Source organism: Rana temporaria, chromosome 2 (genome assembly GCF_905171775.1).
Source record: "Rana temporaria chromosome 2, aRanTem1.1, whole genome shotgun sequence".
Taxonomy (NCBI): Eukaryota; Metazoa; Chordata; class Amphibia; order Anura; family Ranidae; genus Rana; species Rana temporaria.
Genome location: NC_053490.1, coordinates 22,001,414 through 22,019,312, shown reverse-complemented (window position 1 = coordinate 22,019,312; position 17,899 = coordinate 22,001,414). Strand labels below are relative to the sequence as shown.

Genomic DNA, 17,899 nt, shown 5'->3' with positions numbered 1-17,899 from the left:
TTTGGCAGTCATGTGATCTTTGGAGGGACATCGTGTTGAAAAAAACTTTGTTCTGAAGTCCATCAGTCAAAGACGTTGGCGGAAGAATCAAAAGCTGGAAAAACCATGTGCATCTAATCTTCACAAAATATATACTATTCAACATATATTCAATATATATGAAAAAAAAATTATATACAACCCAAAAAGCTTGCAGTCTACTTAAAGCGGTGGTTCACCCTAAAATGCAAGTTTCTACCATGAAATACAGCATAGTAGCGTGAGCTACAGTATGCCTTTATTTTTTATTTTTTTGCGCCGTACTCACTGTTTAATCCTGGAGATAAGTTTCAGACTCCCCGCGGCGTTGGGCGTTCCTAGTCAGAGGGGACAATGATTGACGGCCAGCTATGGCGCGTCACGCTTCCCGAGTAGGACTCGGCTCTTCACGGCGCCTGCGCACAGACTAGTAGCTGACTGCGCAGGTGCCGTGAAGAGCCAAGTCCTATTTCGGCTATTTCCGTGAAATGTGACGCGCCATAGCCGGCCGTCAATCATGTTCCCCTCTGCATAGGAACGCCTACTAGACTGAAACTTATCTCCGGGATTAAACAGTGAGTACGGCACAAAAAAATAAAATAAAGGCATACTGTAGCTCGCGCTAGTATGCTAGATGGCATGTTAGAAAAACATTTTTTTTTTAGGGTGAACCCCCGCTTTAAATCTTTATCTCGATACAAAAGCAGGCATCAAACAGCGCAGTTTCGAGCGTCCTTGCTCTTAATCAGGTGAAGAAACCTTTTTTGTTTTATGGGGTTTTGACAGTGTGGAAACTTTTTTGGCACCTGGGAGGCATCACACATGCCAAGCCATAGGTCATCACAGAGGATAAGGGGGGCACTCTATGTCTGGAGGAAAAAAGATTTTAATCTCCAAATAGGAAAAGGCTTCTTCATAGTAAGAGCTGTAAAAATGGGGAATATACTCCCTCAAGGGCTGGTTCTGGTCAGCTCAGTAGATTATTTTAAAGAAGGATTATTTTTAAGCAGACACCCAGTGACTTAGATTAATATATACTATATTGTCAAAAGTATTGGTACACCTGCCTTTACTTTAATGGCATCCCAGTCTTAGTCCATAGGGTTTAATATTGGCCCACCTTTTGCAGCTTTAACAGCTTCAACTCTTCTGGGAAGGCTGTCCTCATGGTTTAGGAGTGTCTATGGGAATGTTTGACCATTCTTCCAGAAGTGCATTTGTGAGGTCAGGCACTGATGTTGGATGTGAAGGCCTGGCATGCAGTCTCCGCTCTAATTCATCCCAAAGGTGTTCTATCGGCTTGAGGTCAAGTTCCTCCACTCCATGGCAGCAGTTTACTAGTTTAGAGTTAGAGAGGAGGTCTTGTGCTAGAATTATTGCTCTTGCTCTAACGTTCATGGCAATACCTCACGTGTGGTTTGAACGTTGATTTACATATGCAGATGTGACCTACGTATGCGCTTGCTTCTACATGGGAGCACAAGAGGATGGGGATTTTTAAATATTTATTTTATTTCTATTTTTACACTTTTTCCCTTTTTAATTTTTTCTCTTTTGATCACCTTTATTCCTATTGCAAGTAATGTAAACAACCCTTGTAATAAGAATAAGGCATGACAGGTCCTCTTTACAGAGAGATCTGGGGTCTACTATAAGTCCCCACATCTCTTTATGCTGGAAAGCTTGAAATAAAAAATAAATAAAAAATGATCTGAGGCTTACTAGAGATGGCCAGGGACCATTTGGTCTGAGGTCAGCTTTATGGTAAACCGCTGCTGCCAGCGGATTCATTCTCTGGCTTCCCGATCGCATGGGCTGAGTCATACACTCGGTGGCTATGGATGCCAAGTGTATGACACAGGAGCTCATCTATAAGGTAACCCCCTCGGGATAGAACTTCCCAGAAGGGGTTATCTATTGCAGGGAGGAGCCGTGGGACCCCAGAAGAGGACGATCGGGGCCACTCGGTGCAAAACGAACTGCACAGTGGAGGTAAGTAGGACATGTTTGTTATTTAAAAAAAAAAAAAAAAGACTGAACCCATAGTATCACTTCAAGACCCCATACACACTATTAGAGTGTCTGCAGATTTTTGTCTTCAGATATACCAAAACCATGTAGTGCAAAGGCCTGCCTGATTGCATGCAAATTGAAACTCCAAAGGTTTAACCTCATATTATATGGTTTTAGTAAATCTGAAGACAAAAATGTGCAGAAAATCTAATAGTGTGTATGGGGTCTTAGTCGTCTTGTTGCTGTGTTTAGCTGCTGTGTTGTTTTGTTGGGTCTGTACTGTGCAGCAAACATTCACGAATCTGCAAACTCTGGAAGGAGTGCAGCTACAAGTAAAAGGTTAGGTAAGGGTTTTTTTTTTCTTTTACATTTTAGTTTTATATATTGCATCTGGTTTAATAAAAGAATGTGCGGGGTAATTTTTGACACTTAATACTCAGGTGGGCTTAACCTGCCGCTCTTTTTATAATTTCAACCAGACGCCAAATTTCCTGATCCTATAAATAAAAGTAATTTGACTGACAAAATTAATGGGCCCTTTTTTTGTAATATTTGTTTTATTAAACTGCAGCCCGGGCCGTAAACCATGGCTTAAAGGGAAACTCTGCACTGTTTGCTGTCGGTACAGATCGAGTCGTTTTTATTCTTCAAAGTCCTTTTGAACACGGCTTTTTGTAAATGTTATTTTTACTGCTCCGTGATTTTTATTTTATGTCGAAGGCTTATTAGAAGATTATTTCCTTCTATTGGGGAGTGTTGTGTGCAGGAGGATGGCTGAAATAGAGAGGAAACAAAGATAATGCTTTGGGTTTAGTCGGTCATTTCGAATTGGCATTAGAATTAGTGTTGCTCACGAATATTCGCATTGCGAATATTCGACTCGAATATAGCATATTCGAGAAATCGCGCTATATTTCGAATTTCGCGGTGAATATTCGCAATTCCGAATATTCGCATTTTTTCAATTTGATTTTTAAAACAGATCACATCCTATCGACGTCTAAAAGCATTGCTGGTATGATTAGAGACCCTGGGCCGAGTAGCTAAGCTGAGGCGATCCTTTTATGTTGCCAAATTGAAAAAAAAAAAATTGCGATTTTTCGCTATTGCGAATGCGAAAATGATTGCGAATTTTCGATAACTGTGGTAGGAGAATTCTGATTGTCTCTGATGCAAAAGGGGGGGGCTTTGTGTATGTGTATGTTATGAATATTTGTATGTTTGATATTATTATTTTTTGTAAGAAGGAAAAAATTGCGCATACCTTAAAAAAGGGGAGAATACAGCAGCAACTCAAAAATGTTATACAACATAAATTAATACAAGACAGAAAATGGAGTCGCTCTACAAGAATAAAAAATATGTCTAGTGACAAGACATGTGGGCAAATTATAAAATAAGCAAGCGCAAATAACTTGTGAAATACACAGTGAAACAAATATATAAAGAAATATAGTCCCAATAATAGAAAAATAATCTTTCATAAAAATGTCTTTGATATGTGAAGTGAAAAAAAGTCCAAAGCATGCAGCATGAACGTGTTCAATCTTCAAGGTGTTTGATTGACAAACGGCTGTGACAGATGGATAGAGTAAAGAATCACCACCAATGCAAAACACTTTTTATTTTGTATTGTAAAATATCAAGAATATTCTGAGCCAATCAGAGTGCTCCTTCTGCATTTGCCGAATATTCGCAATTATTTTGTATTGTAAAATATCAAGAATATTCTGAGCCAATCAGAGTGCTCCTTCCGCATTTGCCGAATATTCGCAATTATTTTGTATTGTAAAATATCACGAATATTCTGAGCCAATCAGAGTGCTCCTACAGCATTTCTCGAAATTGCGCAATAAATATCGCATTCGCATGTTGCGATATTTCGATAAAATATCACGAATATTCTGAGCCAATCAGAGCGCTCCTCCAGCATTTCTCGAAATTGCGCAATAAATATCGCATTCGCATGTTGCGATATTTCGATAAAATATCACGAATATTCTGAGCCAATCAGAGTGCTCCTACCGCAGTTATCAAAAAATCGCAATTATTTTCGCATTCGCAATAGCGAAAAATCGCAATCATTTACTTTCGATAAAATATCACGAATATTCGAATTTAGCGAATATATCTCGAATATTCGAATATATATTCGAGATATATCGCGAAATCGAATATGGCATATTCTGCTCAACACTAATTAGAATATATATTACAGAAGCACCTCAAATCAGATGCATTTCAGGGAACTATCTTTGTGCTGCATTGGAAATAAAGGTTCAGAGCTAATTTCCTATGCATTGTTGTATTCCTATATATGCAAATAATACAGGATTACAGCGCTCAGGGTGTTCATTGAAGATAATGAGCATAAATGTAAAGGTATAGTGACAGCAACATTTAACATAATAGTCCTAAATATTAAAAATCCATAAAGATGGGTTAAAAAGTCCGGGCCATTAAGGTGTTAACATCAGGCAGGTGTTAGCAGGTAACCAGGGCTGCTCTCCAAGAGTGAAGTCGACTCGAGCATGCATAAAAGAAGAAAACGGGAAAAGCGCATCTAAGTTATCTGATTTAATTGTAGTAACAGGTGCAAATATCCAACACTTACATTTGATATAACGGGAGCAAAGGCTGAAGTGCTGGTAGTTCAGATAAAGCAGGAGTTTGACGTGTTCCTGCGATATGTGAGAAGTCTCCGCTCAAAAGCTGGGGGGAGCCGAGTGTTTGATATAACGGAAGCAAAGGCTGAAGTGTGGGTAGTCAGGTGGGGCAGGAGTTTGACGTGTGCCTGCGATAAAACTCCGCTCAAAAGCCGAGGGGAGCCGGGTCTGCAGTCGTGTGAGAGCGCTGTTAGGGAAGCCGCTCATCTGTTGGTCAGTGACGTCAGAGGGACGGTGGCTGACAGGGGTCGCAAAGGTGTCGCAACGCGTTTCAGAGCGTGCGCTGGTCTATGGAGAGTCCTGCGCGCTCCTTTCTCAAGTCCTGCTTCATCTGAACTACCAGCACTTCAGCCTTTGCTCCCGTTATATCAAATGTAAGTGTTGGATATTTGCACCTGTTACTACAACTAAATCAGATAACTTAGAGGCGCTTTTCCTGTTTTCTTCTTTTATTCCTATATATGGGTAGTCCTACTAGACCTTTAAGAAATGTAAATGCTGGAGGAGTTTCTTGGGTTTCCCAATCATGTGATCACTGTGATTGCCTGTCACAGTGATCACGTTATTGGCGCCAGTCTTTCCGACACACGATTGTCATTGTCTGACCAGAGCGGTTGGTGATAGAGTAGTAAGACAAGCAAGATAAGCAAAGACGCATGCCTTTTTTCCATTGCTCATCAGATATGTTAATTTGCAGATCTGATTCCCAGGTGTTCTTGAAGTTTGAATTTGTTTTCAGGCCACGAATATGACAAGGAAGGCAGGTCCTGCCAATTTTATGCCCACTATTTATGAAGTGCCCTTTTGCTGAAGGCATCTACCTCTTCTGCCTACCCCTTGGCCCAGCCCTGCTAACAGCAGTACCTAGAAACTCAAGTGAAGAAATCTCAAAAATGAAACTCTCAGATAGAGAAGAACCTGGAGGTGAAATCTCCCCAACGGGTTCATGGATAGAAGTAATTACAGTTCAGACGGTAAACAGATGTTACCAGGCCTCCAATAATACTCGGTGCTGGTCTTTCTTTTATTTGTCTCAAAATATTTGCAGGTAGAAGTAATGTTTCAATGTTACGCCAGCACATGGTAACGTTGCCTATCACGATGAAGGGGGGGTCATGGCATGACTCTGAAACCTAGCACCTGTCTGAGTCTGTATCATGATGAATAAAAGCTCACATTGAGCATTAGTGGCTTGCTGGGGACATCTACTTTTTGTCCAAATTGCGTAAAGGTGCCATCTGTTCAATGGGTCCACTGAAGGTGACATTGTTCGGTCTCTCTTAAAAAAAAAATAAATCAATAAAACAGAAACTCCAGCAGTTCGTGGGGTTTATTTACTGAAACTGGAGTGTGGGAAATCTGGTGTAGCTGTGCATGGTAGCCGTTAAAAGTCTTCTAACTTCAGCTTGTCCAATTAAGCTTTGAGAAAAAAAAAAATGCTAACTGATTTGTTTATATGCAGAGCTGCACCAGATTTTGCACCCTCCAGTTTTAGTAAATTAACCCTCATATCTCTTATCTTCGCAATGTCGATTATGTCCATACAGGACACGGCAGTGACATAGGGGTAAGTGAAAGGAACAGCAGCGAGTGGTCGGAAACGCAGGCATCCGACACTCCAGGAAGTGTTGAATGTTAAAGATTTTGGCATTGACGGCAGTGTTTTAATGGAGCAAAGATAAGAGTTACGGAATGCTGAAATAGGACGTATAATATCTCTTCTATTGCAAATAACTGCTATTTAGTTTATTTTTAATTATTTTGCTTATGGAGGAAGGAGCAGTTAGGGAGCATTGCAACATGAGTATCATTGGGTCCGAGGGTGAGTGGAGGTTTACATGTTCCTGTCACTTTTTCTTAAATGGGCCAGGTGGCGTCCTCTCTTCAGGAGGCCCATTGAAACATAATATGTGTACAAAAACTCGCAGGCACAACTTTTTTGGTAATGGACAAAGGAGCAGTGGGGTAGCCCTTGAGAGATAAGTATCATTGGGTTGGGAAGAGGGTGGAGTGGGAGGGTATTAAACATCCTCTGCTGCTTTTTCCTGAATGGGCCAGGTGACAGTACCTCTTAAGGAGGCATTTTGAAATGTTTGATACAAAAATTTTGTACAAAACCCCATGTACACAGCTTTTTACATTTTCAATGCATATGCATTGCAAAACACAAAACAATATGTAATAACATGCTTCAAAAATTGACATTACAATTTGTGATCTGGGGGATTTCCTCAATGTGGTGAGTTTTTTAGGAGAGTCCCCGACAGTCAGGTAAAAAGGAAAGGAAGGTCTTAACACAATCTTGCCCCATGCATGGGTTTCAGTTTCACACACTGATCCACCTGGCTGTCACTTCAGCAGTACCACTTTTTACGCTGGTCCCCCAGGCCATGGGTTCCTAAGGCTCACTTAGCCTTTACTCACAACGCCTCACCGTACTGGCCTACTCCTGGACTCTGGATAGGTTTTTCCAGCGCCCCCAAGCTCTCCAGTCGAGACTTACAGATCCCTCTCCTGCAATCTCCTCCAGTTACCACAGCTCTTTCGGTCCTCTGCCGACCTGCTTAGCTGTCCCAACTCTGCTGGACATACAGAAAAGGGAATCTTTCCAATATGGAGCCTTGTCTCCCCCAGTATGTCAGCTCTCCTGGCTGGAGCGAACCTCTCTTCTTGCACTCTGGCTGTGTTTCTAAATGGCAGCAAATGCAACTGCAGTAACTGTCATCAGGCTTATATCGGCCCTGCACACCTGTGTACTCACAGAGGCTGCAGGTGTCTCGCAAAATCTAGACACAGAATTGAAGACCCCCCCCAAGACGCTTTGCAAACCTTCAAGTCCTACAGTCCCTGATCCAGAATTACAGAATTGAAGGTTTCTTCCCCCCAAGATGCTTCGCAAACCTTCAAGTCCTTCAGGCCCTGATCCAGAATTGCCAAACCCTGAGAACATCAAACAGAGCTTTCTCCTCTTACAATCCACATACTGGAGCTTCTTAAATGAAACCTTTGAGAATCCTGTGTCATCTCAATACCAATTTACTAACCTCATACTGTGACAGGGGCTCTCACTGTCACAGCTTAGAGAAGGCATAATTAAAAGAGGACCCCTGGAGCAGTAGAATTGTACTTAGACCAAGTGTCTATGGTCAGCTGCGATGTCTTAGTTTGGGTTTTACAGTTGGTTACTGTTTCTCTTCTATGGTAGCTAAGCCAAGAATTTATGATAAAAAGCATAACCCAGTGATACAGGTGCTTTTGAAAAACACTCTGCTTGTTGCATAAACATAATTTTGCCTTTGGGCAGCGATCGACGGGGAGCCAAAACACGCTTTTTACAGATTGAAATCTGACATTACCTCGCTGGTTTCCCGCTGTCTCATTAGCGACGGCTAGATCAACACAAAACAACGCTCAAGCCCGGTTTTTGATTTTCAGGCATTCAAAAAGATATTTAGATCTTTGGTTTAAAATGAGTGCAGATAACGGCTGCTGGGTTTTATTTTCCTTTGTGTTATTCCCCCCCCCATCCCCCATTTTCTGATGAAGAAGAAAGCCAATTCAATGAGATTAAAAAGAAAAGGGGGAAAAAAACACGCACGCACATAGGGAATAAATGTTTTGTCGGGAACACGTGGGAGCCAAATTAAATTAGATTAAAAATAAGATTAAAATGAGGTTTATTATAGAAATGTTGATTAGAAGGCCCCATTAAGGTCCGCTATTGTGTCATTATCTAAATAGAAATCTCTGCTTTGGCTTTTCAATCAGACATCACTCCGAGTCCTTTATTTACACTGAACCTTCTGCAAGAACGGTGCACCCCATGGCTGCCGGAAAGTTTTTTTTTTGCCAGTTAAAGAAAGAGACCTTTAACTGTAGCATTTTACAAATTGAATATTCATAGTTTTAGTAATTTTGAAATGCCAGAAATAGTAATTTGGGTTTCATTATGGAAAACATTTTAAAGTTTTTTTTTTTTGTTTTTTTTGTTTGTTTTTTATATGAAAAAGATCACAATTTGTGAAAAAAAAAAATCTGCAACACTATAAAATTTGCTTGGCTTTGATTTTTTTCTTTCCTGACTGCCTGCTGACTGTTTTCCCTATGCCCTTGGTGGGATTTGGGATGCGAGGCACCTTGGACTGTTGGAAAGAAAGAAAGGCCCAGAGACATTAGGAACGAATAGGCACAGGGCCGGCATGACAGGATGGAATGGGAACCAGGGAGCACAGAGTTACTGTATCTTAAAGTTGTAGGGAAGTGGTACTTGCATGATTGGCTAAGCAGATGTTGTGATGGGGAGGAGCATAGTCGTTTTACCTGCAGAGATGGGTGGGATGATAACAGTCAAAGTCAGTAATCCATCGTATGAACATCCCTCCCTATTATTTTTGCTATGACTATAGGAGTAGTTGAGGTTTGGTGAGGCGGTTGGGACCCCTTGAAGGGATTAAAAATCTGTGTTAATCATGAGGACCCATCGGTTGGTATGGTTCCTCTGCTGGTTGTGGTCCAATAACAAGCACCAGGTAGTGGTTGCACTCTATGGTGTCTGTGGACAATTGGTAATGTCCCCAAGGTGGTGTCTTGCGGCTGGAAGCAAATTTATGTGTTTAGAAAAGGGTGCCACAGACAAAATGTTCTTGGTAATTTAGAACGTAATGTTAAATTTGTTAGTTATGGTTATATTCTTATTATGTTTGTACTCCGGTTTCCTCCCACACTCCAAAGACATGCTGGTAGGTTAATTGGCTTCTGTCTAAATTGGCCCTAGTATATGAGTGTGAGTTAGGGACCTTAGATTGTAAGCTCCTTGAGGGTAGGGACCGATGCGAATGTACAATGTATATGTGAAGTGCTGCGTAAATTTACGGCGCTATATAAGTACCTTAAATAATAAAAGGCCATTTAACCACACTTCGGTCTAAGCATGTATTACTTGGTTAAGTGGGGGGATGGATTTTGGGAGGGTAGGTTAGTACCATATATTGTGATGGTTACATCTGAACTATCCTAGTCAAGAGTTTAGCAAGTTATATTTTTTGTCTGTAGCCTTTACCGTCTCCTTTTGCATGTCTGCAGTCTCTGATAGCTTTCTGTAGAATTACACTCCCTAAATATTGTATGTAGCTATTTGTTGATATGGGGACCTGAAGTGTGGCCTTTGACATCACCAAAATTGAACGCAACTGATTTAGAATATACCATTTATTAAATTGTAGATGCAGTGCTGTATATGTGGAACTAAAATTGAATTTCCTCTAACCCTAATCTTTTAACCTTCAATGAATCTCCTCTTCTACATCATTGCAATGGGGTCGGGGCTCCCATCCACTCTCTCTTTTCTTTAAGCGAAATAAGGTCTAACTGCATTACCTTTCCATCTGTCACAATGTATGTCTGGTTCTGAGCATTTGCCCTGATCATATCGTATCATATCGTTTCATGAAAGTGTTCCCTTTCCTTCTTTTCCCAAAGGAGACTAGTGTTCTTTTTTTAATAATATAATGTAAATACTATTTAATAATGAAGTATATTATCAATGTGTGTTATTTAAGAACCCAACAACTTGATATTTGTGTCTCAATTAATCACATTCCAAAAAAATTAAAATAAATAAGAAATCAAAAAAGAAAACCCTTCTGTAGGGCGTACTTATGCTTGATTGGGGCCTTCAAATATATCTAAAGCCAAAGTAGGGAATGACTAAAAAGCCTTTCAGATTTTTGGCCACTTGGGGAGGTATGCACTAATTTTGTCTAGACCTAAGAGAGAGTTAGGGAAAGCCTCTCTTAGATGTATGTGTCCCCAATAGAAGATTTCGCCTCCATACCTGTTCAGTGGTGACTCAAAACATTGGCCTTTCCTGAACTTTCTTTTCCAATGACCATGGTCACCAGGACAAATAGAGCGGGGGGTTCTAAGTTCCCACCATTCTACTCAAAACTAAGAAACGGTGTATGCTTTAGACACATTTAAGGGTTTTTCTTTCTATACACATGTTGAAGAATAAAAAAAAAAAACTGAAAATGTATAAAGTGAATCTACTTCTTAGCAAGCTGGGAAGATTTGGAAACCGCTTTACTCCTTGGAATCAATAGGTGTAATTGTTCTTGGGCTTCATGCCTTATTCGGAATTATGAAGTGGTGGGCCAGGCATGGACACAGCATGGTTCAAAAGGTCTATTAAATAACTTAAGGAAGGGATGGGCTAAGACATATTATTCCGGGTGTTTAGTTTGGGAGGCCATCTAATTTTGAAAAATGTAGCCCATGGAACTTCAGAAGTTGAGACAAAGTTTAAATAGATGTAACTTGTTCTGCCTTTAGAGTATGTTTTGTTAGATTTAAATGTACGTCATTTGGGATGTTTCAAGCATAACACTCAGAAGTGGTTACCCATATGAATTAAGAAATTCTTAAGTACACTCAATGGCTTGTTCCTTACATAAAATCCCTGTATGAATTATGGCCCAGAAAACAGAGCAGAACTAATATGTAAATAGAGATGTCACATACAAATTACTTACTTACAGTCATTGAAGACGTGTTTCCTTATTTTTTATTGTCTGTTTTATTAAACACAATAGGAAAACCAACAAGAAAACCTGCAATCTCCTTTCCCGATGATAGTTTTATTGACTCTGGCGAGCTGGATGTTGGTCGACGAGCTACTCAAAAGATCCCACCTGGAATATTCTGGAGGTCACAAGTGTTCATAGATCATCCTGTTCACTTAAAGTTCAATGTGTCCCTTGGAAAAGCAGCTCTTGTTGGCATCTACGGCAGAAGAGGTCTACCACCATCACATACACAGGTAACCAGAGCTGATGAAGCAGTAATTAAATATGGCGGAGGCAGTAGTTTTTTGTGAATCAATCTAAACGGCCCATTTTATTAGGAACTATGGACATACCTGAGCTACAAGAGCCTGAATAATGTCAGTGGATCCTTCTGAATTGATTGGTTACGTCTTTGATGATGCAGCTGATTTCTAGTGAATGGATAGGCTACATGTTCAGTGATATTGCCTAGTCTCTAGTGAATGGACAGGCTGTGTTCAGTAATGTCACTGGTCTCGAGTGAATGGATAGACTGCATTCTTAGTGGTGTCACTGGTCTCTAGAGAATGGATAGGCTGCATTCTCAGTGATGTCTCTAGTGAATGGATATGCTGCATTCTCAGTAATGTCACTTGTCTCTAGTGAGTGAATAGGCTACATTCTCAGTGATGTCTCTAGTTAACGGATTGGCTGCATTCTCAGTGATGCCACTGGTCTCTAGTGAATGGATGGGCTGCCTTCCCAGTGATGTCACTGGTCTCTAGTAAATGGATAGGCTGTTTTCTTGGGTGATGTCACTGGTCTGGAAATACACTCATCAGACATTCTCTTGCTTTTTCAGTTTGACTTTGTTGAGCTGTTGGATGGGAGACGTCTTCTGGCACAGGAGTCCCGCAGTTTGGAAGGTCCTCAGAGGCTGCACAGAGGGGTTGTTCCTGTGACAAGTCATGAGACGGGGTTTATACAGTACTTGGACTCAGGAATCTGGCATCTGGCTTTCTACAACGATGGCAAAGAGTCTGAGGTTGTGTCTTTCCTTACGACAACGATCGGTAAGTACTCTTTTTCTGGTGGCAGATTATTAGACCCTAAAGATTGTCGCCTTGGAGAAAAGTACATGCTGTAAAGTAGGCACTGGCTTTTTTTTGTTTCTTTTGATTATTTATGAATTAATGTACTTACCATTATGCTCCTCACTTTTTTTTTTATGTGATTAAAAATAACACAAACATTGGTAGTTTATAGAATTTAGCTCATTGTCTATTGTAGGGTTTGTGTGATTTAACCTGCTTTTGAAGTTTTCGGTAGATCGCAGATTAGCGGATTCCCATCTACTTCAATTGTATGCGGATGACCATACTGAGGCCAAATTTGGCCTGCTATCCCTTTCAGTCCTTTGGACACCCAAGGTCCTGTTGAGATGCAATTGCATTGCAGACAAAAGAGGACAAATAATAATTGAGGGACCAGGTATACAAGTCAAGTGTAGTTCTGTGAGTTGGGGTACATAAGCTGTGTAAGCCATTGGTTGGCCCAATAGCACTCAAGCAGACATAGGCAAAAAAAGAAGGGGTTGGGGCAGGGAGAAATAATATAGGGGGGGCTTTGGTTGGGAATGGGGATAACTGGAGCCCAGAACTTACCGTGGCAAGGTCTAGAATTAAGGTAAGCCAGAGACTGTAGGAGTTGAGTTCAGGCTTTCTCGTATTCTGCCAGTAGGGCATCATAGTCACGGGAGAAGGTAAAAGGAATGTTATATTTGCCAATTTTGAATATTACTTTAATCTGCCGGGCAACAAACACCTTCCAGCTTTCTAATGGGTGAATGTCAATGGATGTTATTTTACTGCATTTGAAGTGGTTTTGAATGCACCTCCAACAAAGGTCACCAAAATCTTATTGACTTCAACCGATGAGTACCTATGGCTGCCCAGACTCTGCCTGTGACTTGCTTCACACTTTTCTGTGTTTGTGGCTTCAGCAGGCCTATTACGATGCATTTAATCTGCAGGCAAAACCGGTCACTCACAGTCTAATTGTCAAATGCTGCAATCGCCATTCGAATGGGAAAAATATATTGTTTGGCGAAAACACCCATCATCATCAACCCAAAGTTGGGAAAGATGGGCACCTTCTAGCTAAGCAAATTGTATGCATCTGCCAGATTTACACTTCCACTCCATCCTCTTTCGTTCACCCTTTTATGTATTTAAACACAATTCATCAGAACTTCGTGTGCTGGAGACACTTCTCCTTCGTCAGTTTACTGCAACTGTCAACATCAGCAAAAAAAAGATACTACTACAACAGAACTGCCTTATACACGGTGGTGCATGTGAGAGAAAATACAATTACTGTCATTTGTGTTCTTGGGCTAAGAAAGTGTATATAAACATTAGACAAGTGGCCGTAGATGGCATGTTTTTTTCCCTCCATATTAGTAGTTTAAAATAAGCAACATAGAATTGTTATAAACCTCCTACAAATCCCTGTACAGCAGCACTCAAAATGGGCGATGGGGGGCACTAGTATCCAATGCATAAGCATAGGGGTAAACTGCTGTTGCATTATCGCAAATTAGGGGTGGGTACGAGAAGTCAGGTCACTTACCTGGCCAGGTGGTCTATCAGAGCAGCGTTAATCTCTAAACTAGATGATGGGAAATACAAATCCTTTGGAATGCAAAACTGCTCTCTTTTACAGTATGTATTTGTAAGTTTTCCTGGATATGTCTGTGAATGTTCTCATTTATTTAGTACAGTGATCTCCCAACTGCAGCCCCTGCTTGCTCACTTTTATCCTGGCCCTTGGGGCATTATTCCCCCCCACTGTCAGCAACAATGGGACATAGTACCTGCCACTGACAACAACAACAATACACTATTCCTCCCACTGTTACCAGTGATGGGGCACTATTCCTCTCACTGACACCAGTGATGTGGCACTATTCCTTCCACTGACACCAGTGATGTGGCACTATTCCTCCCACTGATGCCAGTGATGTGGCACTATTCATCCCACTGATACCAGTGATGTGGCACTATTCCTCCCACTGATACCAGTGATGTGGCACTATTCCTCCCACTGACACCAGTGATGTGGCACTATTTCTCCCACTGACACCAGTGATGTGGCACTATTCCTCCCACTGATACCAGTGGTGTGGCACTATTCCTCCCACGGATACCAGTGGTGTGGCACTATTCCTCCCACTGATACCAGTGGTGTGGCACTATTCCTCCCACTGATACCAGTGGTGTGGCACTATTCCTCCCACTAATACCAGTGATGTGGCACTATTCCTCCCACTAATACCAGTGGTGTGGCACTATTCCTCCCACTGATACCAGTGCTGTGGCACTATTCCTCCCACTGACACCAGTGATGTGGCACTATTCCTCCCACTGACACCAGTGATGTGGCACTATTCCTCCCACTGACACCAGTGATGTGGCACTATTCCTCCCACTGACACCAGTGATGTGGCACTATTCCTCCCACTGATACCAGTGATGTGGCACTATTCCTCCCACTGATACCAGTGATGTGGCACTATTCCTCCCACTGATACCAGTGATGTGGCACTATTCCTCCCACTGACACCACTGATGGGGTATGATTTCTCCCACTGACTCCACTGATGGGGCACAATTCCTCCCACTCCCACCAATGATGGGGCACGATTCCCCCCACTGACCCCACCAATGGGGCACGATTCCCCCCACTGACCCCACCAATGGTGCACGATTCCCCCCACTGACCCCAACGATGGGGAACGAGGGGACACCTGGGCATTTTCTACTCCCGTTGGCCACAGTCCAGCCCCCACTATATTTTGTTTAGAACGTTTGGAGACCTGTGATTTCCGATGGACTTGTTCTGTAATGCTCATGACATTTCATAGCTCATCTAAACCACTTGACAGCTCTAATAATTGTGAACTGAAGAATTTGCTTGGATAAGCAATGAAACGTCTCTAACATTACAGAGTCTTTTATCATAACCGAAAGTGAGGAAGTTTTGAAAGATAAGGGGCATGTAATTCTCAAAGAAATGGACAATTGGAACCTGCAGCTGTTTCCATGGCACGTTGCAGGAAAAGGTCCTCCAGCCATATGCGTTCCATTGAAGTGGACATTACGGTTGGATATTGGTTCAGTTCATCCTATTTTTGTTCTTCACACAAAACATTTCCGGCCATATAGGTGATGAGTTCAAGTTGAATGCTCACTGGCACAAATGACCTCCTGTCTGATCGAGTATTTTTAGCTTTTTTTGTAGAAAAAGATCTGAGCCAGCCATTTGTACAGCGAGCAGCAGGCTCATGTGAGTGGCCGTGCTGTGCATTCTGGGAGGGGGAGGCGAAGCTGACTGACCAGCTGCTGAATTAGCCTGAAGCTATCTCTGTACCAAGAGCTTGTCAGTTCACAGCTTGCTTCTTCATCCGCAGGATGGATATACTCGCACACATTTAATGCACGTACGATTGACACACCAAGAAAGAAAAAAATGCCTGCATGCACGAGCGACATTAGTAATGAACCCCTATGCATGCATGCTTTAAAAAGACTCGGTCACTTTTCCGATTCAGTTTCAAGGGTGCCTCTTGCTAGTCCAGTCCTAATTTAACGGCAAAATTATAATATTAATTAAGAAAAAAGTAGATCTCTACGATACATGCACATTCCCCCATATTTTATGCCGTTAAAGATTTTGTACAGAAATGCACTCAGTCCTGTTGTGGGCTGACCACACACACAGCATTTTTTATGTACCGTATTTATCGGCGTATAACGCGCACTTTTTTCCCCTGAAAATAGGGGGGAAATCACGGGTGTGCGTTATACGCCGACCCCCCGCGATCTTCTGTGTACCGGGCGCTCCATGCCGCTGAATTACAGAGCCGCGATCTTCTGTGTACCGGGCGCTTCATCACTCACAGCCACGTCTCCTGGCCCCGCATTGGGAAACTGTGTCATATGAGCAGGGTCAGGAGGCGTGGCTGTGAGTGACGGAGCACCCGGTACACAGAAGATCGCGGCTCTGTAATTCAGCGGCATGGATCGCCCGGTACACAGAAGATCGTGGCTCTGTAATTCAGCGGCATGGAGCGCCCGGTACACAGAAGATCGTGGCTCTGAAGGTACTGCATCTGATGGCACCATCCAGTGGAGGCTCATCCATAGGGGCTCCAGGAGCAGCACCTCACCAGTTTTTGTTGCAGGAAAAAAAATAGAAATAAACTATATAATAGATTTTGAGGGGGGTTATATAACAGTGAGGGGGTATATATCACTTATGGTCTAATTCAGCGGCACTCGTTCCTCCTCTTCCCTCGGAGAGAGCAGGGATCTTACACTGGCAAGGCTGCAATGATGGGGGTTTCAAAGTTCAATGTTCTTTATTTAAAATGTTTTTTTTACTTAAAATTCCCTCCTAAAATTGGGGTGCACGTTATACGCCGGTGCGCGTTATACGCCAATAAATACGGTACATTTGCTAAACTGCCCTAAACCACTCTCCTCATCTTTACAACATAGGCACTAATTATTCTGTAGTCCAATGTAAGCACTCGGAGGGCCAATTAGACTCCCTAAGACATGGGTGCTCAAACTGTGGCTCTCCAGCTGTTGAAAAGCTACAAGTCCAATTGGGCATTGCAAGGCTGAAAGTTAAAAGCATGACTCCCAAAGGCAGAAGCATGATGGGACTTGTAGTTCTGCAACAGCTGGAGGGCCACATGTTGAGCACCCATGCCCTAAGATAATACAGGAAGTGGACTGGACATACAACAGCTTTGAATTTCTGACATGATCAGTGCTTTATGAACACATACCGTATTTATCTTGCTATAACGTGCCCCAGCGTATAGCGCGCACCCTCGAACTTGAAGAAAATTTCCTGGAAAAAATAAAAATACTTAGTTTGGATGCCCCTCGTCGGTGTCTTGCCCGTCGTCCATCGGCGGCCTCGTCCGGTCTGGCGTCCTTCTGCGGCCATCGTGGTGTCCTCCCTGCTCGATCCCCGATTCCCGCGCTGTGTTTGAACCACTGCGCCGACATATACCGAGCGCAGTACACTCGTGTATAGTCGGGCAGGCTCGTCTCCTCTCGCGTAAAGGACGCACAGGACGTGACCGCGAGAGGAGCCGAGCCTGCCCGACTATACCCGAGTGTACTGCGCTCGGTATATGTCGGCGCAGTGGTTCAAACACAGCGCGGGTAACGGCGTATATCGCGCACCCACGATTTTGCGGGCAAATAAGTGCACGATATACGCCGATAAATACGATATATAACAAAACCCTTCCAATTGTCACAGAAGAGAACAAATTAGAGGTGTGCATTGTTAGGGTTTACATACACTTTGGGCCTCAGTCACACCAGCGGGAGCACTTAATAAGGTGCGAAAAGCACTCACCCGATGGTGTATGTTGTGCACGTGATCTGCAATGTATTGCACTTTTTATATAGAATTTTTAATTCTTTATTTTGTGCAATTATCACAGTATTGACTTACTTGAGGGTCACATAATAATATTGGTGATTTAATTTGGTTTTCCTTTCAAATTAATATTGAATGGTCACGGAGACGGCGCAATTTTTTTTTTCTTCCATTGTAAGACACACTTTTTTTGTC

The 17,899-nt window shown here is 42.3% G+C and overlaps 1 protein-coding gene across 1 annotated transcript in view; it reads left to right on the top strand.

Annotated features, from left to right (window-relative positions):
- The window catches only part of LOC120928194 (teneurin-4), a 307,285-nt gene that overhangs the window by 63,048 nt on the left and 226,338 nt on the right, over nucleotides 1-17,899 (top strand). Inside the window, exons 5-6 of the mRNA XM_040339303.1 lie at nucleotides 11,288-11,514; nucleotides 12,102-12,312. Of these exons, the coding sequence (XP_040195237.1) occupies nucleotides 11,288-11,514; nucleotides 12,102-12,312 (438 nt within the window). The remainder of the gene's footprint in view (nucleotides 1-11,287; nucleotides 11,515-12,101; nucleotides 12,313-17,899) is intronic.